The 24,710-nt window shown below is 37.6% G+C and overlaps 5 protein-coding genes across 5 annotated transcripts; all 5 read left to right on the top strand.

Annotated features, from left to right (window-relative positions):
• The first annotated feature begins 10,607 nt into the window (after positions 1–10,607).
• Positions 10,608–12,700, top strand: LOC9304254 (FAD-dependent urate hydroxylase). The gene is made up of 5 exons (XM_021018757.1): positions 10,608–10,899; positions 11,003–11,149; positions 11,229–11,457; positions 11,671–11,899; positions 12,006–12,700. Exons 1-5 carry the CDS (start codon positions 10,829–10,831, stop codon positions 12,539–12,541), a joined length of 1,212 nt encoding a protein of 403 aa, XP_020874416.1. The 5' UTR covers positions 10,608–10,828; the 3' UTR covers positions 12,542–12,700.
• An 829-nt stretch (positions 12,701–13,529) lies between these two features.
• LOC9304255 (FAD-dependent urate hydroxylase) lies at positions 13,530–15,721 on the top strand. Its single transcript, XM_002868137.2, has 5 exons — positions 13,530–13,887; positions 13,978–14,124; positions 14,215–14,271; positions 14,360–14,525; positions 14,835–15,721. Exons 1-5 carry the CDS (start codon positions 13,817–13,819, stop codon positions 15,585–15,587), a joined length of 1,194 nt encoding a protein of 397 aa, XP_002868183.1. The 5' UTR covers positions 13,530–13,816; the 3' UTR covers positions 15,588–15,721.
• Positions 15,722–17,013: 1,292 nt separating this feature from the next.
• On the top strand, positions 17,014–18,218 carry LOC9304256 (protein SRC2). The gene has a single exon (XM_021019766.1). The coding sequence runs from the start codon at positions 17,236–17,238 to the stop codon at positions 18,076–18,078; it is 843 nt and encodes a 280-aa protein (XP_020875425.1). The 5' UTR covers positions 17,014–17,235; the 3' UTR covers positions 18,079–18,218.
• Positions 18,219–19,739: 1,521 nt separating this feature from the next.
• Positions 19,740–21,215, top strand: LOC9304257 (protein SRC2). Its single transcript, XM_002868139.1, has 2 exons — positions 19,740–20,364; positions 21,010–21,215. Exons 1-2 carry the CDS (start codon positions 19,740–19,742, stop codon positions 21,213–21,215), a joined length of 831 nt encoding a protein of 276 aa, XP_002868185.1.
• A 602-nt stretch (positions 21,216–21,817) lies between these two features.
• Positions 21,818–22,780, top strand: LOC9304258 (pectinesterase inhibitor). The gene is made up of 2 exons (XM_002868140.2): positions 21,818–22,097; positions 22,383–22,780. The coding sequence occupies exons 1-2, from the start codon at positions 21,880–21,882 to the stop codon at positions 22,681–22,683; spliced, it is 519 nt and encodes a 172-aa protein (XP_002868186.1). The 5' UTR covers positions 21,818–21,879; the 3' UTR covers positions 22,684–22,780.
• Positions 22,781–24,710: the final 1,930 nt, after the last annotated feature.

Consider the following 24,710-nt stretch of genomic DNA (forward strand, 5'->3'; position numbering starts at 1 on the left):
GAAATCAGCAGCAATTCAAACTGCTGTGGGTTTCCAGTCAAATGAACAAACACCTTCTATCTCTTTCGACAATTAGGACACTCAAGGATTAACATGACCTCATGACGATGCTCTTGTGATAACTTTAGATGTTGCGAACTTCGAAGTAACTAGGTGTCTAATTGATACTGGAAGCTCGGTTGATCTCATATTTCTAAGCACTTTGCAAAGAATGGGAATCAGTAAGGCTGACATTATCGGTCCACCGGCACCATTAGTAGCTTTCACGAGTGACACATCTATGTCCTTGGGGAACATAAAACTACCAGTGCTCGCCGCAGGGGTTCCTAAAATTGTAGAATTTATTGTTTTCGACCGTCCGACCGCTTACAATATAATTCTCGGAACTCCGTGGATTTATCAAATGAGGGCTATACCTTCAACTTATCACCAGTGTGTGAAATTTCCAACTCCTGCAGGAATCGGAACCATTCGTGGAGATCAGGAAACGTCGCGATCTTGCTACCTCATGGGACATCTTTTAAAGCTTAAATAGCAATTAATGATAAACACTAAGCAAGAAATCACTTCGCGTTACCCAAGTGGTCTCAGTTCAAATGAAGTTACCACAGAAATTGGAATTGATTCCGAATTTCCAGATCGAAAAGTAAAAATCGGTACTACTTTAGATTCAGAAATCAAAGATCAGTTGGTAACATTTCTAAAAGAAAACAAACATACTTTTGCCTGGTTGGCGAAAGATATGCCTGGAATCGACAAAAATATCATTACCCATGATTTAAACGTCGATCCCAGCTTTAAAGCAATAAAGCAAAAAAGAAAAAAACTTGGTCCAGACAGAGCTCAAGCAGTCAATGATGAAGTCGATAAGCTTTTGAAAATTGGTTCCATCAGAGAAGTGAGATATCCGGACTGGTTAGCAAACCCCGTGGTAGTCAAAAAGAAAAACGGAAAATGGAGAGTATGTGTCGATTTCACCGACATTAACAAAGCTTGCCCGAAAGATAACTTTCCTCTCCCACATATCGATCGGCTCGTTGAGTCAACAGCCGGAAACGAACTCTTAACTTTTATGGATGCATTCTCTGGATATAATCAGATCATGATGAATCCCGAAGATGAAGAGAAAACATCCTTCATAACAGATAGAGGAATCTATTGTTACAAAGCTATGCCATTTGGTCTAAAAAATGCCGGTGCAACCTACCAACGTTTAGTTAACAAAATGTTTTCAGAACATTTGGGCAAAACGATGGAAGTATATATTGATGATATGCTTGTAAAATCTCTTAAGAAATCCGAGCACATCACACATCTCGAGCAATGTTTCAAAATTCTGAACGACTTCGGAATGAAATTAAATCCCGCTAAATGTTCCTTTGGCGTGCCTTCCGGAGAATTCCTGAGGTACATAGTCACGGAAAGAGGGATAGAAGCTAATCCTAATCAGATTAACGTTTTCCTTACTATGCCTTCGCCAAGAAACATAAAGGAGGTCCAACGATTGACAGGCAGAATTGCTGCATTAAATCGTTTCATATCGAAGTCTACCGATAGATGTCTCCCCTTTTATCAAATTTTGAAAGGGAACAAAAAATTTCGGTGGGATGATCAATGCGAAGCAGCATTTGGTCAGCTCAAAACTTATCTGACAACACCGCCGATTCTCTCAAAACCTGAATTAGATGAGAAACTTTATCTCTACATTTCAGTTTCTAACCATTCCGTAAGTGGGGTTTTAGTTCGAGAGGACCGAGGTGAGCAAAAGCCAATTTTCTACATAAGTAAATCTCTCACTGGTCCAGAAACGAGATATACCATGATGGAGAAATTAGCTTTAGCAGTGGTCGTATCTGCTAGAAAACTCAGACCTTATTTCCAATCTCATCCTATAGAAGTACTATCTTCCCATCCACTTCGCTCAATTCTTCACGGGCCAAGTCAGTCTGTAAGGTTAGAAAAATGGGCAATCGAACTCAGTGAGTACGACATAGAATATAAAAGTCGAACTAGCACAAAATCACAAGTTCTGGCTGATTTTCTAACCGAACTACCCTTAGATGATGGAATCTTTGTTGAAACGGACTCTACGTGGAAATTACATGTAGATGGATCTTCTTCTAAACAAGGATCCGGAATCGGCATTAGGCTCGAAACTCCGACAAAAGAAATAATTGAGCAGTCATTTCGGTTATGTTTCCAGCTTCGAACAATGAAGCAGAGTACGAAGCTCTCTTAGCAGGACTTCGGCTTGCTCTTGCGATCGGAGCAGAAAAAATAATAGCTCATTGCGATTCTCAGCTAGTTGTAAACCAGTTCGCTGGAGATTACGAAGCTAAGGCTCCTCGAATGGAAGCTTATCTTTCGGCTGTCAAAACGTTAGCCGGAAAATTCAAAGAATTCGAATTAGTTCGAATACCTAGAGGAGAAAACACTTCGGCAAACGCTTTAGCTGCCCTAGCTTCTACCTCAGATCCTGAACTCAAACGAGTTATCCCAGTTGAATGTATTTCTTCACGAAGTATTTCGGTTGAAGAAACAGAAAACGATAACATTTTGGAGGCCGAATACATCGAAACTCCAAAACAAAGTTCTGGAAATAGTTCACTTGTCATCACCAGATCACGAATAAAGTCTCAAGATGACGAACTTACTCCACCATTGGAACTTCCTACAAGAAAGTCAAAAAGAAAGTTAAAGGATCAAGAGGTTCCCATTAAAGAACCGTCTCGAACCGAACAGTCACTTCCAGCTGATGTAGAGGTTCAGGAGACAATCGAAGATCCTGATATTCCTTCCGAACCCGAACCAAGGAAGTTTATACTCAAGGATAATACTTCCGCTAATTATTGGGGGGCTGACTGGAGGGTACCCATCAAAAATTTCATTCTTAATGGAGAACTACCATCTAACAAATGGCAAGCTCGCAAATTAAAAATCATCAGCGCTATGTATTGTATAATTAAAGAGTCATTGTACAAACGAGGCGTCAGTGATCCTTATCTTTTATGTATTTTTGGACCCGAAGTTGAAATAGTGACAAGCGAGGTCCACGAAGGGCTTTGTGGTAGTCATTCTTCGGGGCGAGCAATGACTTTCAAAATCAAACGATTGGGATATTTCTGGCCAACTATGATTTCAGACTGCATTGATTACGCCAAACGGTGTAAAAAGTGTCAGATGCACGCTCCTCTTATTCACCAACCATCTGAAATTCTATCACATATATCCGCTCTATACCCTTTCATGAGGTGGTCGATGGATATAATCGGTCCGATGCATCGTTCAACACGAGGCGTCCAATACTTATTAGTTCTAACGGACTATTTTCCAAATGGATTGAAGCTGAAGCTTATATAAGCATACAAGATTCCGTAGTAAAGACATTCTTGTGGAAACACATTATTTGTCGCTATGGAGTTCCATACGAAATAGTAACGGACAATGGTCCTCAATTCATTTCGAATGATTTTGAAGATTTCTGTTCCGCTTGGGGAATAAAACTTAGTTACTCAACGCCGAGGTATCCTCAAGGAAATGGACAAGCGGAAGCCTCCAATAAAACCATTCTCAGCAATCTTAAAAAACGCTTGAGTGCTCGAAAAGGTGGATGGTATGACGAGCTGCAACCTGTGTTGTGGGCTTACCGGACAACCCCGAGGCGGGCAACGGGCGAAACTCAATTCTCACTAGTTTATAGGATGGAAGCCGTAGTCCCGGCCGAGCTAAATGTCCCAGGTTTGCGCCGAAGCGAAGCTCCACTTAACGAAGAATCGAATTCTAAATTATTAGAAGACGTTCTCGATACAATCGATGAAAGGCGAGACCAATCCCTTATTCGACTTCAGAATTATCAACAGTTGACCGCTCGATACTATAACTCAAAGTTGAAAAACAGACATTTAAATGTAGGAGACTTTGTTTAAAGGCGAGTGTTCAATAATACAAAAGAAGAAGGAGCTGGAAAACTCGGTATTAACTGGGAAGGCCCTTATCAAATCGCTGAAAAAATCCGAAACGGTGTATACCGTTTACAAGACCTTGATGGAAATCCCGTTCAAAGGCCTTGGAACATAATCAACTTGAAAAAGTTCTATTGCTAAAGTAAACACATTCGAACTACGATTCGGCTTGATCCCATTCTGGGTACGTAGGCAGCTCGCTAATCACGAGTCCAGCTATAACATAAAAACAAAAATATCATTCCAGTCATGGAATCTTTTTTTTAAAATTCAATATTCGAGCATGAATATAAAGATACGTTGCGAACAATGTATAAATAAATATTTCTTGCTAAGCTAAGACCGGATCTAGAAGGGTCTTGATTTACGGAACAACTCTGCTCCTTGACCAGCGAGGTCAACAATGTTCATAATGCAACCTGGCATGTTTCCGTACTCCTGAAGTCCTAGTTCGATCCAATCGGAAGGATGGGCTTCGAGGCGATGAAGCTCGCGAGATATGTCGAGGCGACGCTTCTCTAGCTCCATTATCCGTCTCCTAATATTTTTCTTCTCATCTTCGAGCTCATCATGCCGAGTGATAAGCTGAAGAAAATAAAACGCTACGTTTAGCAATAATAAAAAGAAGTTAATCACTAGGATGGAAAATACCTTATTGATAAACTTCTCAGCCTTAACACGATCTTGAGGCAACAATCTCTCAATTAGAACGATCGGAATCTGAATGCTAGTTCCCTTCTTTAATATTTGTGAATCTTTTGGTTTGCCAGACTCTCCTGCTTTTATAAGCTCGATGTCCGACGTCCTCGAAGGATCAACACTCATCACTTTGAACAAGTCTAAAGGATTCTCAGATGAGTGACCTCCCTTGAACATTTTTGTAGAATTGTTGTTGAAATTCAATGACAAACTACACCCACTTTATACTCGAAAAATTATTCGATTGCATTTAAGAGGATTAATTGACGATTTCCCAAATCTGAAATTACGATTTTCATGGCAAATGTAATCGAGTTAATTGCTAATTATATTCCCTAGATTAAACGCATTAAATGAGATTTGAGTTAATCGGCGAATTTAAAGCAAAAGGGGAATGTAATTAATATTGTTGGGCCTCCAGCCCAATAGTTTTTTACATAATATAAAAAAAAACTAAGAATGAGGGGGGTTCACAGGAGGAACTTCGTCTGATGGCGAACCATCTTCGCGTTCGCCGGGTTCGAGGCTCCTTTGGTAGATATCCCAATGCTTTTTCAGGAACCTAATGTGTTCTCGAAGACAGCCGGGAATGCGGGCGATAGAATCAAATCCCCTCCTCTCCCAGTTGTGAACGTCCGACTCCAAACGTTGGATCTTCCTTTCTACTCTAGCAATCCGATCCTCAAGGATACGGCGTTTCGCTCCGAGACGTTGCCTTTCAGAGCAAAGGAAAACGTATCTTTCCGTGATCTGTAAATAACATATACATTACGAATCTATTAAGTAAAACCTTGAAACTATTGGTACTAGGTTCAAACCTGCTTCATGAATTCATGGCACTCGATCTGTTCCTCCCGGGACATGGAAGGAAGAAAACAAGGAATAGCCACCCCTTGTGGAGTGAATCCATCCCCCGACGGGAACAGAGATTCGCTTGAGGGGAATCGTGGTGAGTTAGGACCAGAAGGTTCACCTTGGTTAGAAGTCATCTTTGATCTAAAAAAGAAGAATTACAAAGTTCTTTATAAAAAAAAATCTATTGGAAAATTTCCAAAATCCAACTCTCCTTATATAGAAAAAATATGTAAGGGCACTCACTCGAGTATTTATTGAAAAAGAAAGTTAAACGTCAATCTATTGATCTGACTGTTATGACCTCTCGATTCTCGTGTACATGCACAAATAAGACCTACGAAATATAGGTTATTGAAGTATCACTTAACACCTAGTAGGCGAAATTAACTTCGAACTCGAAATTCGAAGACAATCAATAAATGGTATCACACCTTTTTATCTCTTAGGGAAAGCAAACAGTTCTCACTAGAGGTTTCCCTAATCAAACACATTTGAAGTATTGGAAAGTGTTCTTGTAAGCCGAGCTCTAACCTCGCAACCGAGAGACCGAAGAAAAATTCCAATGTTTTTTCTTTAAAAAAGGCAAGTAGGTTTGATCAGCCTATCTCTCCTATAATCTTAAACCATTTCGGTTAGGAGGACTTTGCAAATCCTCTAGGTAAAATCGATGGTTTCCACCAAAATTAAATATTTCTTCCTAAAGAAATTTTAATTAAACCCCCTTGGGAAATTTATTCAAAATAGTAATAAAAGCCCCCTTGGGCAAAGAAAAACTCAAAAGTAGTGAAACAGCCCCATGGCCAACAAAGCGAATTTCATGTCTTAAAATCAAAAGGGACAATCCCCATAAAAGGTGAATGCAATCACCATCATTCAATCATAGGCGAACCGCCTTCATCTCCTGCTTGATTTGAGACAAGTGCACTCCCGACGTCAGTGTTCTGAGTTGTGGGAACCACCTCAGGGTTAAGCGAGCTAGCATCTTGAGGAGTTTCGCTCTTCGATTCAAGACCATCTCCCATAATCGAGGAGATGGCAGGATCACGACCAGAGAATCCTTGAGCTCGTCCCGAAGAGATTCTGTCAACATTGGTTCCGAACTCATTAAAATGAGCGCGAGGAGAACCTGTTTACATCATCTCGTCCAGAGACAAACCGATATTTGGCTCAGTCAATGGAGGGGAATCGGCGAACTCAGAAACAAACTGCTGTAAATTTAAATACGGCTGAGGAGCAGTAGCCAGCTTAGCTTCAGTCTCAGCAAGCTCAGCGCCAACTGTTTCGTTTTCTTCAGCCAAGTTGACCTTTCCGTCCTCTATCTCCTTGATTAAATCGAGATTGCTCTTCATCTCATCACGCTCGGAGTTAAGTTTGTTCCAAGCTTTATCTGCAGTAATAAATTCCTGCACAGCGAGGAGAAACTTTTGCCTAGCTCCTTTAACCTCTTTCCGAGCATCGTGAGATATTTTGCGAACATCTCGATCTTTGAGTTCGGAAAGAGATTCATTTTTGCGCTCGAGCTCCTCAGCAGCTGTTTTGACCCTGTCAAGCTCTGACCTCAGAAGCTCAAAGGGCGAGGTTATGGTTAGCAAGGGCAGTCTCTAGTCTCTTCTCAGTTTCGATTAAAATCTTCCTTGTCTCCTCGCCAGATCTCTCGAGTTGTTCGATTTTCTCTTGGCGCGCCGAATCAAGGCCAGCAGTCTCCTGCACGAGCTGACTGGAAGATTGCAGTTTCTCGATCTCTCCCTCAGCAACAACAGCTTTCTTGGAAACTTTGGCAAGTTCCTCTTCGTAATAGTTGATGATGCCATTTACGTCCAAAGTTGCCTAATGAAAGAAGATGCGTTTTTTTTTTTTTTTTTTTTTTCTAAAAAAAAATAATAATTTCGAAATCAGTTGTTGAAGGGTGCAAATAGTCAAACCTGGGAGGAGTGGAATGAATGGCTGACATACATCTTCTTGATATCAGGCTTCCACCACTCAAAGGACGGGAGTTTCTTCCCAAAGCGGGTGTGGAAGCACCTAAACATGTTCCCAATCTTCTCTTTGTCTAGAATAAAGATAGTTATTTGAGGATTGAGCTTCTTGAGAAGTCGATTGATCCAAAGTAACAACACGATAATTAAAGGTTACCTGATTGGGACGAAGCTCTGGCAACAAGTCCCGAGCTCGGAGACGATCGAACCCTGGAAGTATTACCTCGGGGTCGTCTAGTGACTTCGAGGGAGTTCGGAAGAACTTTGAATAGAATAATTATTTATGCGGAAGAAGAACCAAAACTTCCTCCAGGCGGTGTCCTTTAAAGGAAGGCCATCAATGAGATTCCGATCCGCGTTTAGATAAAGGGTATAATATCCAGAAGTTCGGGATTCGCGAGCTTGGAAAAGTTCCAGGAGTTCGCAAAGTCCCAATGAGTAGCCCGCCTCCGCCGCAACAGTGAGGGTACACAAAAGATACCGGAGCATGTTGGGCGACATCTGGGAGAAAGCAATTCCCAGATGATTGAGGTAGACGAGAAGCACCTCAGGAAGGGGAAGGAATAAGCAGCACCCTTTGAAATAAATTTCATAGGCACAACAGTAACCTTCTTGCCCCGACTCCGGAGACTCGAAGGGCTCCGGGACTACCATCTCTACCTCAGGGGGGATGAGACATAATCTACGAAGATTGTTGAGAGAATCGATAGTTGATTCACTCTGGGGGTGAAGATCAAACCCATCTCCGGTTTGAATCTGGGATTCGGACCCTTCACCCATGAGAGCTTCGAGATCGTCAGCCTCGTATTCGCGGAATTCGGAAGCAAGGTTCGACATTTTACGAAAGGGATTTTTTACCAGAAAGAAAACAGTGACTTCTGTAATAAGGATGAAGGTTTTCTAGGTAAAGAAGATAAGATGGAAAAATAATATTACCTCTTAGAGCCCTAAAGTATGATGAAAGACCGCCTCAAGAATATTGGGAAGTGGGACGGTTTTCCCCGTGGTATTAATATAAAATTAAGAAATTAATGATGACGGTTGTCAGGAAAATCAAATCATCTGATTATCCGAGATCAGCGTAATAGCGAAAAACATGGAATAATTCTGGAATATTAAAGATCTCGAGTCATTAATTACAGTTTACTTAAGTCTTCCAAGCCGAGCACTCAGCTCGCAAGACTTTGGGGGCTAAATGTTGGGGTCGGATCCCACACATCTTTGGTAGGATCCACTTGGATCTGTCCACGTCATTATTACATAATAATCCTCTTGGATTTCTAGATGTTTCATTGCGAGAATCGAGCTCGACCTGTCGGAAGTTCGATTCAGTTTATTAAAGAGCTCGATCTTTACCAGTACGCAGTTCGCTCTTATTCAACATACAGTTCGCATAAAGGAAGGCCGAAGCGAGGAGAATATTGTTCGAGGTTCGCGGCAGCGTCAAGACGCAGGAGTTCGGAGTCAACAAGAAAGAGTTCGGAAGATCCACGCGAAGCCCAAGATAGTTCAAATTCAAGCCGTTTCGGTCAAATTGTAACCTACTCCCTCCGTTTCATAATATAAGTCGTTTTAGCTTTAAACACGCAGATTAAGAAGATCTACTTTTAATAAGTTCAACCAATCATAAAAGAGACTGCATAATATAAATAATTATAAAATATTAAAGTAATATATAAAATGCATAGAAACTTGAAAACGACTTATATTATGAGACAAAATTTTTTCTCCAAAACGACTTATATTATGAAACGGAGGGAGTACATGATTAATGCGGATCAATGCAAATATGAGCAGTAAATGACCGCATTGATCATGTTTTCTCTATAAAAACAACCTCAAACGCATGTGTTTGAAGGAGAACAACTTTTTCCTCTTACGATCAAGCAATACAACATACTTTTTCTTTTACAATTTTGCAAGGCTTTTTACTATTTTATTCTTTCCAAAGTTCATTCGCTTTACTTAGTTTCTTGGTTACTTCCCTTTTCAATTCCATATTTTTATCTGTTGATTTTAGAGTTTTTCTCCACAAATATACTTAAAGACAATCGAGTGTGAATCCTACATCCACATCAAGCATCACTCGAACCGGCGACCTCTAAGCTTTGTTTAGGGTCTTTACTAGTTGAGCTAACGACACTTGGTTACCAATTGAGTTATTGATCCTTGGTGCAATCACATTTTCTTTCAAACTCATTTTTGAGTCATTTCTTTTTCTTTAGTGTCAGAGAGAAGCATCACCTAATCTTGACGATTTTCTATTTAGTGCATATGTATCTTCTATTTCCTAGAAATTGATCATCAACGATTTAAATGTTTATACTAAACAAAGCTTGCTTCATAAATTATATGCAAGAAGAAAATTGGCCGCTAACGAAGAATCTCTATATTCTATATTCAGAACCATATAAATTTTGTGAATCCCCTGCAGTGTCATGCAGAAGATAGATTTTTGAAAAGTATCCCTTGGAAGTCGCCTCTGGTTCCTTGGTTTGATGGTGTTTGGTTATGTGAAGCGATTTCAAAGTACTTATTTCTCATATGGGTACCGACAGACTTCCCACCTATGCAATACTTAACATGTGGGGTCCTAGTAACTCAAGATCTTGTGTCATGTGGAATTGCGAGAGAAACCATGAACCGATGCTTATTTTGTGTGCATTTACCTCTACTTCTTCATCTATTGTGACTAACGCGCGTCAAACATATTGATTGGCATATTTGAAACATCATCTCTACAAACTGAGGCAGAGGTTTGTGCCATGACCGATTTTGCATTTGGTTTACAATTCAGAGCCATCTTTTTGTATACCTGAAAATACTCTCTAATTTTTATAAATTGCCACAATTAATGTTAAAACATTAAACAAAACATTAAAAAATCTAGAATTCACTCCCTTAAGGTAAAAGAAAAAAAGTTTAAATGGGAAGCATAACATGATGTAACAATCTTTGCTGGATGCATTTTTTCGTCCCTTTTTTTTTAAAGGTTCTTTTGGTAGTTTGAGGTTTAAAAAAAATGCTCAGCATTATAGCACATAGGGCTTCGGCGCTACTACAGCGCTTCGCTAACTCGAAGCGCCTCGCTATGAGAATCTAGCTTCGCTAACGCTCAAATGATATAAATTGACAAATATCAATAAGTATTTAATTTTTAAATTCGCTATGAATGATATGTATAAATAACGAAAAATACGACCGGTGAAGATACAACCACGGCATGCATTATACAGGCCATGTGGCTTCAACCACTACATATAAGTCCATAACATCGCAGGATATAAAGATCATAAATTTTTGAGAAAATAAATATAAAAAGAAAGATAAAGAAGAATGGAAGAATTGGACATAGTAATCGTGGGAGGAGGCATTGCTGGTCTTGCAACTTCCCTTGCTCTTCACAGGTTCACTATAATATCCTCCCTTTCTCAAATTTATGGTAAGTAACTCGTAAAACATATACATGAACTAATGACAAATTAAACATATACAAATATGATTATAAAGGAAGGGTATAAAGAGCATTGTGTTGGAGAGAGCAGAGTCAGTAAGATCGGAAGGAGCAGCATTTGGTATTCAGACTAATGGCTGGCTTGCTCTTCAACAACTCGGTGTCGCCGATAAACTTCGTCTTAACTCTCTCCCAATTCATCAGTAAGTATATAAATATTTATATTTTAACTAGCCATTTCTAGTTATAAAGGTAATGAATTCTGGTATGGTACTAAAACAGGATAAGAGATGTTTTGATCGAGAAAGGGATTAAACAAAGAGAATCGGTTGGACCGGCATCGTATGGAGAAGTAAGAGGTGTACTAAGGAACGATTTGGTCCGAGCTTTGGCTCATGCTCTTCCTCTTGGCACTCTCCGGCTTGGTTGCCATATTTTGTCGGTTAAGCTCGACGAAACAACATCGTTTCCGATTGTACACGTTAAAAACGGAGAAGCTATCAAAGCAAAGGCACGTTTAGCAACAGTAGATACATTTATATTGATCAATTATTGAGTAGTGCCGTAATGGAAATTTTTAGTATATACTTTATATTATCCGACAGTGACGTTTATGGTCGTGAGCGGATTTGTTTTTTATAAATGTTTTCTGAAAGCAACATGTTTAGTATGAAATGCATGGTCTTATATTTTTTGATATATACTATACTTTCTTTTAATATAGGTTTTGATTGGCTGCGATGGATCAAATTCTGTAGTCTCTAGATTTCTAGGACTAAACCCGACTAAAGACCTCGGTTCGCGGGCAGTCAGAGGGTTCACAAATTACCCGGACGACCATGGATTCCGGCAAGAGTTTATAAGAATCAAGATGGACAACGTCGTAAGCGGACGAATTCCTATTACTCACAAACTCGTCTTTTGGTTTGTTGTTTTGCTTAACTGTCCCCAAGGTAATTAATAACCCGCTCATGGTACAATTCATACGAAAGAGTATAGACTTCTATTTTTTTCATATAACTCATTGACGTATATATGATGAATTTGTTATATTAATAGACTCAAGCTTTTTAAGAAATCAAGCGGATATCGCAAGATTGACACTAGCATCGGTCCACGAATTCTCTGAAGAGTGGAAAGAGATGGTGAAGAACTGTGATATGGACTCTTTGTATATCAACCGTTTAAGGTACCGTGCTCCTTGGGATGTTCTGTCCGGTAAATTCCGATGTGGCACTGTGACAGTGGCCGGAGACAGTATGCACCTAATGGGTCCATTCATAGGACAAGGATGTTCGGCTGCACTTGAGGACGGTGTTGTTTTGGCTAGATGCTTGTGGAGGAAGTTATCTTTAGGTCAAGACGGTATGAATAATGTCTCTTACTCCTCTTCAAGGATGCAAATAGAAGAAGCGATTGATGAGTACATTAGGGAAAGAAGAGGGAGACTCGTGGGGCTTTCGACGCAAACATATCTTACCGGTAATTTAATCAAAGCTTCTTCGCCGGTTACGAAGTTCTTGCTTGTAGTTTTGTTGATGATTCTGTTTCGTGATCAAATTGGTCATACTCGATATGATTGTGGCCGTCTTTAAATTTATCTTGCGTACGTACGATCTAAATGCTAAAGATTGTGTGCTTCGTGAGATGTTTGTATATCAGGAAGATGGTTACTCATTTTGTTTGCGAATGTTTTATGTTTTTTTTTTCTCTTTTTATGTTTGATTATTGGAACCATGATATTATTAGTCTTTCTCACTTGTGAAAGACAAAAGGTCCAATAAAAAAAATAATTAAAAAAATTATTGGGCATCTTCATCTGCAAAAAATTATTCTCTAACAAACATGTTTCATCCAATAATTGTGGATGTAAGTTTTTCTACCAAAAATGATCAAATATCTGGTTATAAAACTTAAAAATATTTATGTAAGAAGGATAAAGTTTGAACATTATATTGATTAATATTTTTGAGGGTCAATTACTCAATTATAAGTAGTTACTTTTAAGAAATTTTATTTTTAATTAGTTTTAATAATTAAGACTAGAGATTACGAAATCCCCAATACAAGAAACAATGAGTTTTCAATCATTTCTCAAACTTTCAAGTTATTGGTTATCAAAAAGGTAAATCATCAATCTTGATTCAAGTAGATATATTTTAATAAAAAATTTATATTCAAATGAAGCAAGAAAAGTTCGTCATTTTCTTACAAAAGCTCACCTAGTTAAAGACTTAAGGTCTACTAGTCATTAGAACCTAAACTGCACCAAAGGAAAGGTAGAGAGAAATATCAAATTCTCCAATAGGCCACTCAAAATGTAGAAGATGAATTGATGAAAGAGATAGAAAACTAATCAAGAGGAAAGCAGAATTGCATGATCTCGTTAGCGATTGTTCGATCTTGGGCCCAAGGCGAAGATGTTTCCCGTTTTTGATGATCCCATCTTTATTCTTATATATCAAAATTTAAAAGTAGAAGATTAATTTTTTAACAAATTTTGAAATATACGAGAAAAAGCCACAAAAGATAAGTATTGAGTCACACTCATTGCAACGAGTACACATATTGATATTGAATGCAACTAGTCTAGTTGTTTTATCCAAAAGACGAGTTCATAATGTAAGTGGCGTCATGGCTTGCGTCAACGGTCAAGTTACTTCATAAACAAAGAGCACATGTTTGACTCGGAAAGACCCACCACACTCACGTAAATTGATTGTCTCCCAAGTAATTTAATTGTCTTAATGAAAAGTCTTCGCTGTTTCTCTTCTCTATAAATATATAAAAAAACTATACTATATACACATTCACACAACTTAAAACCAGTACACAAAAAAAACTTTAGATCTGAAAATATCAGCTATCAAATGGAAGAAATCGGCATAGTTATTGTCGGCGGCGGAATCGCTGGTCTCGCCACTTCCCTTGCTCTTCATAGGTTTGTCATTAATTTACTTTGTACTGAAACTCAGATTTTATGAATTAGATATGTAACTTAATTTTTTATGTGTATATTAAAATAATGTAGGAAAGGGATAAAGAGTGTGGTGTTGGAGAGAGCAGAGAAAGTGAGATCGGAAGGAGCTGGAATCGGAACTCTCACTAATGGTTGGAGGGCTCTTGATCAACTTGGCGTCGGTGATCGTCTTCGTCTCACTTCTCGTCTTATTCACAAGTAAGATTATTTTCTTATAGTCCTACTCATTATTGATCATATTTTGAATTAGAATTTATATTTACTTGGATCTTTCTTGGATGTGAACAGAGCACGGACCATGTTGATTGAAAATGGGAAAAAACAAGAATTTGTGTCAACCCTCGTGTATGTCTTAACTATCATCCTTAATTCGATCATTTATGATCAATAATTTTGGTATTGATTTGATTATTTAATATTTGGAATGAAACAGAGACGAGGCTCGCTGTATTAAAAGAAACGATCTTGTTGAGGCCTTAGCCGATGCTCTTCCGGAAGGAACCATCCGGTTCGGTTCTCAAATTGTTTCTATTGAGGAAGACAAAAGTACGTCGTTTCCGGTTGTTCACTTAACCAATGGAAATACCATCGAAGCCAAGGTAAAGTCTCATGATTGTCTATTTAGATCACATTTGTATTTTGCATTTATTGAAGAAATCATTTTTTTTTTGTTTGTGTATTTTAAATATAAAACAAATTTTGTATATCAAATGGAATGAACAACCTTTCTTTTGTGTGTGACGTTTACATTTACAATTAAAAATATAATTTTTGATGTTTAAATATTTAAAGTTGTGGTTTTATTTGAGAAAAATGTGAACACTAATGCAAAAGTGAACAAATTATTGAAATCTTATTTATAAGCATATCAATAGGTTATACAATCTAATGTTTTTCTTCTCCCATAGGTCTTGATTGGATGTGATGGTGCCAATTCTATCGTCAGTGAATATTTGCAGTTAAACCCGAAAAAGGCGTTTGCTTGTCGGGCGGTGAGAGGGTTTACTAATTACCCAAATGGCCATGGATTTCCACAAGAGGTTCTAAGGATAAAGCAAGGAAATATCTTGATCGGAAGGCTTCCTTTGACCGATAATCTAGTCTTTTGGTTTCTAGTACATATGCAAGACAATAATCACAATGGTAAAGATCAAGAATCGATTGCGAATCTGTGTCTAAAATGGGCCGAGGACTTGTCTGAAGACTGGAAAGAAATGGTTAAAATATGCGATGTGGAGTCATTAACACTCACCCACTTAAGGTACCGAGCGCCGTCGGAAATCATGTTAGGTAAATTTCGCCGTGGGACCGTCACTGTAGCCGGCGATGCGATGCATGTGATGGGTCCATTCTTGGCACAAGGCGGCTCAGCGGCGCTAGAGGATGCGGTTGTTTTAGCTAGATGTCTGGCTAGGAAAGTGGGTCCGGACCACGGAGACTTGTTAAAGGATTGTTCGATGAAAAACATTGAAGAAGCTATTGATGAGTATGTTGAGGAACGTAGGATGAGATTACTCGGGCTTTCGGTGCAGACTTATTTGACCGGACGTTCGCTACAAACGTCATCAAAGGTTCTGAGGCTAATGTTTATAGCTTTGTTGTTACTTTTGTTTGGTCGTGATCAGATTCGTCATAGTAGATACGATTGTGGCCGTCTCTAGAGATTTGATGGACACTTTGTACTTTTTAGTGTGAGGTTGTGTGCTTTAAACCTTTTTTGTGTGTTTCTTTTTCTTATAACATCCTTCTTTCTCAATTTAAGAAGAGTTTAAATGACCATACATTATATTGCAAATGTCATTTATCAACATTGAAGATGTAGCTGGAGTCTGATTAAGTTGTTGAATGAGTCAAGAAGTAATACAAGAGTTTGTCTGATGGAGTTGCTGAATGATTCAAGAAGTAAGTCAAGATGCGACTGTTTTTGTGTGAGTGTCGGTTTCTAGAAGGTTTGAGAAGATATGTTTGGAGCGTGTTTAGAGGATAAATCACAAAGGAAAAAGGACTTAAAGAGATTTGGAAGACTTGATGAAAGTGGAGTTTGATGAGAAAAAGGAAAAGTATAAAAGGAAATTTACTTTTTCTTATGGAAATTAGAAATCTTCTCCTATGGTGATTAGGAAATCGTTTTGGCTATATAAGGAGGAGTGGAGGACGTCTTGGAGAGGAAGAGAGCTGAGGCATAGAGGCAAATCATTGAGAGCTTTCGGAGGGTGTGTGCGACATAGTTTCGCGGTTTTGTGCAACTTAGTTTTGCGGGTTTTGTGCTTGTGTGATCAAGTGGTTTTGTTTTGAAGTCTAGGCTCAAGGGGAGTTTAGCTCAGGGTTAGGTTATCCTGATTAAATCTAGACTCAAGGGGAGTTTAGTTAAGGGTAGAGATTATCCTTAAGGTTTCACGTTATAGAAAGGAGCGGTAAATCAAGAGGGTTGGGCTTGTTTTACGCGTTTGCGAATTGGTTGTAATTTGCTTTCTTGTTCTAGTGAAATTGAAATCTGGACTTAGTCCCGGGGAGTAGGAAAAACCAAACCTCGTTAACAAATTTCTTGTCTCGTTTACTTTCCGCTATTTATCGTACCTCATCCGCACTTACAAACATGGCAATGATAATATATAATTGTAAACTGAAGAAACGAAATTATGGCTTAAGCAAGTGTAGCATTTGATTTCTGCTTCAAACACTCATTGAATCTCTATGATCTACGCTTAATGACCCAAATTAAATATGCTAGTGAAGTTGAATTTTGGTTTGGTCTGTCCAGTTCAGTAAGTTTAGTAATTGAATCATTTAGTAGACACTAAGATTTCATTGAGATAAAATGAGCCAAGGAACCAATATCTCGAAGATACGTGTTAGGATTGTAAGACTCCCCTAAATTTAACCAATTCTCATTATTAATTTCACTATCTAGCTGTAACAAATTTTTAAATTTACTCCTTTAATTAATTTGTAAAAGATTCCTTTATTTTATAAATGATTTTTTTCTTTTTTTTGACACCATTAAATAAGATAATTTCCTTGAAACTAATAAATTTTTCCTCATGTCACATGAGTCATGTTTTTGTTTATCTCCAAAATAGGTATGTATATTACATGTATATTTATGAGACTAAAATGGGTTCACAACTTTTAATATTTCATTCTGATGCACTGTATTTCTTAAGTTTTCCCTTATTGAATTTCTGATTCTTTTGTTTCTATTTACTAAAAAGTTTTTCCTATAATTGTCTAAATTTACTTTATTTGACTATTTTTTCTAACGTTATAAGCTAAACCTCATAGAGTTTATGTTGAGCTCTCATCACAATTATGGCGAATCTAACACTAGAGCTAAACATCAACTCCGCAAGTAACCTTTTGAATGTCAACCTCATCACCAAAATGAATGTTTTCACTGCCATCACCATCAACGGCGAGAATACCCGAAAGAAACAAAAGGCGAAAACCGCTGTTGATCGCAATGGTGGATCTAACCCGACTTGGAATCAAATCGTCAAATTTTCCGTTAACGAGAGCTTAGCCCGTGACGGTCATTCGACACTTGTAATGAGATTAATCTCCCATCGAGTCTTAGGCAACAAAGAAATCGGAAGAGTTAACATCCCGTTACTTGAGCTTTTGAATTCAATCACACCATCAATTAACGTTGATGGTAACGGTAACGGTCAGGAGATGAAATTGATGACGTATCAGGTGAGAACTTCGTCAGGTAAACGGTCAGGCTCTTTGTCCTTCTCGTACCGGTTTAAAACAACTTTTCCAATGATCACTAACCGGAGTTCTGTACCACCATCTCAAATCGAGCATCAACCTTCGGCTCCACCTGAATTGCCAATTGAGTTTCCTAAGCTGGCTCAGCCTCCGTATCTTCGGAGACATCCTTTCGCCACAGGTTCTAGCGGTGATCTTCTTCCAATATCCTATGGTGCTGTGATAACCGAGCAAACCGATCACGCTTACAACCAAGCGCCACCACCAACGAAACAAGGATATGGACCGTACGGTTATGTGTCGTCGGGATATCGATACGGAAGTCCATCGTATCAACAACGGAAGGAGATAGGGCTTGGACTTGGAGTGGGAGCCGGGCTTTTGGGTGGACTAATGGTGGGAGACATTGTGTCTGATGTTGCAAATTGTTATGATCTTTGAATTTTATTTCATTTTGTTTTCTCTAAACAATTTCTTTCCCCTATTTACATGAACTTATCATAGGTATGTTGTCTTCTATTTCTTTTAAAACTTTTTTATTGTACTAATCAAACAAATAATGGGAAAGAGTTTAGGAAAAACTTGATAAATGGCAAAAATAAAATAAAACATTGTAGCAGAAAAAATGTTTCAACTCATTTTGCTTGTATGATACCATTCCTTTTTTTATATTCCTATAGTATATGCTTATCAACTACTTTATAACAAAACTAATCTTAGTTTGTTAATTTGGATACATTTTAAACATCCAATTTCCTCAATCCAACCATATAACAAATGGTGTCAACTGTTAAATAAAAACGCATAAGCTTCAATATCAACAAAACTCATCATCAAGCAAGGCTAAAACATTCGTATTTCAAGTTTCATATATAACCAACAAACTCATCGAACACATTTCTCACCAAAATCCCAAATCATAATCTATTGTGTAAAATATCCTAGTGTATATACAGTAAAACCTCTATAAATTAATAATGTTGGGACCATGATAATTTATTAATTTATAGTGATATAATTATTAATCTATAGTGTAAATTAATATTTATTAATTTATAGAGAGTTTTGATTAATTTTTAAAAATATGAGAAAAAATAATTTGATCTAAATAAAAGTAATACTTTGGATGCTATAACTTTGGTAGTTTTAGATTTGAATATTTAATATTTAGAAGAAATAACAATTTTTAGCAATAATAACAAAGATTATAAATGAATTCACATATACAAAAAATATGTAACATAGTGACTTCAATCGTTGTACTTGAACGGTTTATACGATTATTCAAATAAAAATTATACTTATTCATAATTTTGAAAACTTACATAAAAGTTTAGCTATTTATGAATAGAAATTCTTTTTTAAAATCTACTACATAATATATTATTTATATATATATATATATGTGTGTAAATTTACATGATTATTAATTTATGATATTATTGGGACCATAATTTTACATAGGGATTTGAAAAAAATTATTAACTTGTTATCTTATCGAATTTGGTTAATTTTTACACTGACCCGACTTGGGACCAGCAAAATTTATTATTTTATCGTGTTTATTAATTTATCGAGTATTAATTTATAGAGGTTTAACTGTATTTTGAATTTCCCTTGAAACTAAATCTCTATATTTCCTTGTCTGCTTTCTTTTGTACATATATCTAAAAGAGGCACATCTAATTAATACATGCACTTGTGTATATTGTACATGCATCCAAATCTTCAATTTTTAAATTTATGAATGCATTGGATTATATGCTTTTTTTATTCATGAATGTCAAGAATTAATTTCTTTTTCTACTCACTCATTATTTTCTACCTTTTTTCCAATAACCAGTCAAATTTATATTTATTTGGTTCATTACCCAAAAATGTTTCATTGTTACACCTTTTCAAATCCGAATTAATTTCTTTTTCTACTCACTCATTATTTTCTACCTTTTTTCCAATAATCAGTCAAATTTATATTTATTTGGTTCATTACCCAAAAATGTTTCATTGTTACACCTTTTCAAATCCCCCAACAAAGTCTCAGTGCAACGTCTCTATAAATTGAAGTCTGATTAAGTTAGGTAATATCATCTCACGTTGAAGCCATGACGAACCTAACCTTAGAGCTTAACATCAACTCCGCAAGTGACCTTGAGAATGTCAACCACATCACAAAGATGAACGTTTACGCCATCACAACCCTTCGTGGAGACAAAAAGCTAAAGAAACAAAAGGTGAAAACAGCCGTCGATCACTCCGGCGGGTCTAACCCGACTTGGAATCACGCCGTCAAGTTTTCTATCAACGAGAAACTAGCCCTTGAAGGTCGTTTGACACTTGCCGTGAGATTGTTCTCCAAACGACTCCTAGGCGATAAAGAAATTGGTGGAATCGAAGTCCCGTTACTTGACCTCTTGCGTTCACATACGCCGTCAACTAACGGTCATGGGAACAGCAAGGAAACGATGAATTTTGTGACGTACCAGGTGAGAACTCCGTCGGAGACAATGAAAGGTTCTTTGACTCTCTCGTACCGGTTCATTGGAGCAACGGTTTACCAACAGGCGCCAACGTGGGCTACACCGAGTCAGCAAGGGTATGGACCGTATGGTTACATGCTGCCTCCACCGCCAATCGGATATGGATACGGAGTTCCGCCTCAGCAGCCGACGAGGAATGAAGCAAGGCTACAAAATGGTGACACTTTGTTTTCAGCAATCTCGTTAATCAGTTAGTGCCTTAGTGACAATTAAAAAACGTTGTTCATCAATGATGGACAGTTAAAGACTTTTGTTATTGAGTATTTGCGTGGTAATGAAACTTTTAATAAAAAATTTCCCTTGAAACTAAATCTCTATGTTTCTTTGTTTGCTTTTTTTTTGTACAATTCTAATAGAAGCATATCCATTACATACACTAATATACATTCTACATATGCATACAAATCAAAATTTTCTTCAGTTTTTGAATCTATCTAAATACATTAGATTTTAGAGTACTATTTTTATTCGTAAATCACAAGAAGTAATTTCTTTTTCCGACTCACTTATTATTTTATTTCTCTTTTTTAATAATCAGTCAAACAAACATTTATTTGCTTCATAACCCAGAATTTTTTCACTATTACACCTTTTCAGACTTGAAACCTTTTAGTCCACTCCGAGTCTTTCCTCTAACTCGATTGAATGCGAGATAAACCGACTCTTAGGCGATAAAGGTATCGGTGGAGTCGAAGTCTCGTTACTTGACCTCTTGCGCTTCATAGTCCAACTAACGTTAACAGCCATGGCATGAGGTTTGTGACGTATCAAGTGAGAACTACGTCGAAGAAAATGAAAGGTCATCTGACTTTCTCGTACCGGTTCAATGGGGCAGATGTTATATCCAGTCACGGTTACCACCGGGTGCCAACGTGGGCTCCGCCAAGTCAGTATGGATATGGACCTTATGGTTACATGCCGTCTCCGCCTCCACCGCTACCGGGATATAGATACGGAGGTCTGCCGCCTCAGCAACCGACGAGGAATGAAGCAAGGCTACAATATATAGATGCTGTTGTGGATTTAGTTACTGATATTTAGTGCCTTAGTGACAATTAAGAAATGGTATTCATCAATATTGGACAATATAAGTTTTGTGTTGTTGAATGTTTGCATGATTTGCGTTTATGACGTCTTGCTTATAAAAAAAATTTGATGATTATGAATTTGACTTCATGGCAAATTCATTTCAGTTAACAAAACTTTTTTGTGTTGCACCTTGAAATTTATAAATTTATGATTTTTAACCATCGAAATTTATATGAAAAAAAAGGCTATCTACAAGCCAAACCCACCGGACCACCAACATGTTTAATCCGCAAAATCTGTGAGCCTTAAAAATTAATTAAGGCCCATACTTTGCTTGAATGTAGGTTAGACAAAACTTTAAGACGTAGCTACAAGTCTCTTATGGCAGAGATCTAAATTAATGAGCACATATAATATACCCAAGAGGAGCAAAATAAGATTAGCAGCTTTCATTAATTTTGTGTTGAATAAAATGAATAATTTCACTATGAATAGCAAAAAAGAGGTTACAATCGAATTACCAACCTCATAAAACCTCATTAATGAGATACTGACTCGTGAGCCAATCAAATCTCATGGTTCTTAGTTTAAATAAGTTAGAAACACCTCCTGATCAAAGCATCACAACCACAAAATATCAAACACAAAGACCTATTATCAAAAGAACTAGAGAGAAATGACTAATCCCATGATCAAGGTTATGCTATTGTTGTTTCTTGTGTTGTCGATTCGAGCAGACGAAGAGCTGATGAAGAAAGAGTGTAGTCAGACAGGGAACCAAAACTTATGCCTCTTTTGTCTTGAATCTGACCCAATCTCCTACCAAACCGACCGTGCTGGATTCGTCAGCATCACTATACACTGTCTCGAATCTCAACTTGATATTCTCATCAAGTAATTAAGTTTCATTAAACCATTAATCATTATTGTACAAATAACATTTCAACGTATTTTCACAAAATAAATATTACAACGCTTTTGTAAACTAACATGCTTTCTCTTCAAACATTATCTGTCTACTAAATTTGACTTCCCGGGTAAATTCTTTTGTGGTTTAATGTGAATTTTACTACAGTAAACTTACTTTACAAAAAAAGAAGAGCGTTTTCCAAGTGGAAAATTTATATTAAGCGGTTTATATATTATAGTAATGACTATTGATTTGTTTTTTGGTTGTAGCGACGTCACGAGTCTGTCGATGAAAGGAGAGGGTGAAGAAATTGAGAATGTTCTGGAAGATTGCAACGTAAACTTTTCGATTGCAAAATTACAACTTAACGAAGCCAAAGACAAGTTGGTAACCCTTAATAACGAGAAAGCCTTCGGATTGGTGAAAACTTCGGTTAGCTATCTTCAGACTTGCAGAGGAAATCTCCAAAAAATCAAGTTCAACGAGTCACATGATGTTTATGACGATATCGATGTCTATGTCGACCTCTCCTCTGTTGCTAAGACGTTGATCCACCGTCTCCATAAATAAATTTGTCCATCCGATATCAAAAAAATATTTATGTCGATCGTTTGCTACCACCTAATTAAATAAAATAAAATTCCATTATGTGTGATGCGTGATTTAATGTAATTGCATTCATCCACCATTTACTAATTAAGCACTGAAGCACATGTGTAGAACGTTCTTTTTTTTTTTTTTGTCGTACAGAGAATCTGGAGATAAATCATGTTTCAAAGTATATTTAGGGTATATACCATGCATGCATAAAATAAAAGTATATATTACATACGAATATCAAAATCATTGAAGAACAACCATGTCAGCATATTTGTCCAAGACTGGAAGGTTGTGGCGGAAAGACCAATCCTCTGCTGAATAGCGTGCCACAGATCTTTGTTATACTCACAATGAAGAAAGAGATGATTCCTAGTTTCATCAAAAGCAGAGCACAGACAACATGTTGTAGGAATCAACATTCCCCAAGAGGCGAGTCGTATTCGCGTAGGTAAGCGGTCAAGCTGGGCTGTCCACATTGTAAACGCATGTTTGGGGGTGGCTCCTTTGAACCACACAGAATGGAACCAGTCTTTAACCTCTTCTCTTGGCCTGACCGATTCCAACATTAGCTTTGAAGAGAAATATCACAAACCAAGAATTGAGCTTGAAGAAGAAGAAGAAGATTCTGTTTTATTCATCGTAAAATGTCAATGTACAAGTATAGCTGTATTTATACAAGTATCTCACTGTAACTAACTAATTAACTCAGGTAAATTAAACTTAACCATCTGTTAACTATCATGTAGTCAACGTCAGCTCTGTTTAGTCAACTCTATAACTCTGATACGCCCCCCTCAAGTCTTAACCTGGATTTTGAGGAAGGTAAAGACTTGATATAGACATTCTGGAGAGTAAAGAGTGAAACTGTGATGGACCAAGAGCCTTAGTGAGTATATCTGCCAGTTGATTATGTGTTGAAACATGTAGAGCAATGAGAAAGCCTCGCTTGATCTGATCCCGTGTAGTATGACAATCTATCTCTATGTGTTTCGTTCGTTCGTGGAAGACCGGATTGTAAGCAATGTATAAGGCGGATTTGTTATCACAATAAAGCTTTGCAGGAGAAGAACGAGTTACCTGCAAATCCTTAAGTAATTGATCAATCCAAATCAACTCACAGGTAGCATGTGCCATAGCTCTATATTCTGACTCAGTGCTGCTTCTACTAGCCACTTCTTGTTTCTTTGATCTCCAGGATATAAGAGAGTGACCTAAGAAGACACAAATACCAGAAACACTTCGTCTTGAATCTGGACAAGCTGCCCAATCCGCGTCTGCAAAGGCACTGAGACTCAGATCAGAATCAGATGGGAAAAATAAGCCCTGTCCTGGATTAGATTTCAAGTATCTGACAACTCTCTGAGCTGCTGTTAGATGAACACCAGTAGGACAAGAGATAAACTGGCTCAGTTTGTGAACAGCAAACGTGATATCAGGCCTAGTAATCGTGAGATATAGAAGCTTCCCTACAAGCTCTCTATAGACAGTAGGATTGGCCAAAAGTTCACCATCTTCTTTACTGAGTTGCACAACAGGATCCATTGGAACAGCACATGGTTTGCAGCCTAAGAAACCAGCTCCTTCAATCAAGTCAAGTGCATACTTCCGCTGACATACAGAGATCCCTTTCTTATTCCTTGCAACTTCCAAGCCAAGAAAAAACTTCATAGGGCCAAGATCTTTGATCATGAATTCTCTGTGTAAGAGATCTTTAAATTCCTTCTCAGCCTCTAGATTGTTACTAGCAATAACAATATCATCAACGTATACCAAAACTGCTAGAAACACTGATCCTGTCTTTCTGGTGAATAAAGTATGATCACCAGCACATTGTTTGAATCCAGCATTCATTATAACAGTAGATAAGCGATGATACCATTGACGTGAAGCTTGTTTGAGTCCATACAAGGACTTATGGAGTTTGCAGACTGCATTAGGAGGTAGAGGCTGACCATCAGGTGGAGTATATCCCTGTGGTAAGCTCATATATATCTCTT

The sequence above is a fragment of the Arabidopsis lyrata genome, assembly GCF_000004255.2.
Source record: "Arabidopsis lyrata subsp. lyrata unplaced genomic scaffold ARALYscaffold_7, whole genome shotgun sequence".
Classification (NCBI taxonomy): domain Eukaryota; kingdom Viridiplantae; phylum Streptophyta; class Magnoliopsida; order Brassicales; family Brassicaceae; genus Arabidopsis; species Arabidopsis lyrata.

Coding starts and splice junctions, on each gene's coding strand:
- LOC9304255 (XM_002868137.2), top strand. CDS start 13,817: ATGGAAGAAATCGGCATAGTTATTGTCGGCGGCGGAATCGCTGGTCTC. Junction 14,272..14,359: donor GAATTTGTGTCAACCCTCGT/GTATGTCTTAAC, acceptor GGAATGAAACAG/AGACGAGGCTCGCTGTATTA. Junction 14,526..14,834: donor GAAATACCATCGAAGCCAAG/GTAAAGTCTCAT, acceptor CTTCTCCCATAG/GTCTTGATTGGATGTGATGG.
- LOC9304257 (XM_002868139.1), top strand. CDS start 19,740: ATGACGAACCTAACCTTAGAGCTTAACATCAACTCCGCAAGTGACCTT. Junction 20,365..21,009: donor TTCAGCAATCTCGTTAATCA/GTTAGTGCCTTA, acceptor TCAATGGGGCAG/ATGTTATATCCAGTCACGGT.
- LOC9304256 (XM_021019766.1), top strand. CDS start 17,236: ATGGCGAATCTAACACTAGAGCTAAACATCAACTCCGCAAGTAACCTT.
- LOC9304258 (XM_002868140.2), top strand. CDS start 21,880: ATGACTAATCCCATGATCAAGGTTATGCTATTGTTGTTTCTTGTGTTG. Junction 22,098..22,382: donor CAACTTGATATTCTCATCAA/GTAATTAAGTTT, acceptor TTTTGGTTGTAG/CGACGTCACGAGTCTGTCGA.
- LOC9304254 (XM_021018757.1), top strand. CDS start 10,829: ATGGAAGAATTGGACATAGTAATCGTGGGAGGAGGCATTGCTGGTCTT. Junction 11,458..11,670: donor GAGAAGCTATCAAAGCAAAG/GCACGTTTAGCA, acceptor CTTTTAATATAG/GTTTTGATTGGCTGCGATGG. Junction 11,900..12,005: donor TTTGCTTAACTGTCCCCAAG/GTAATTAATAAC, acceptor TTATATTAATAG/ACTCAAGCTTTTTAAGAAAT.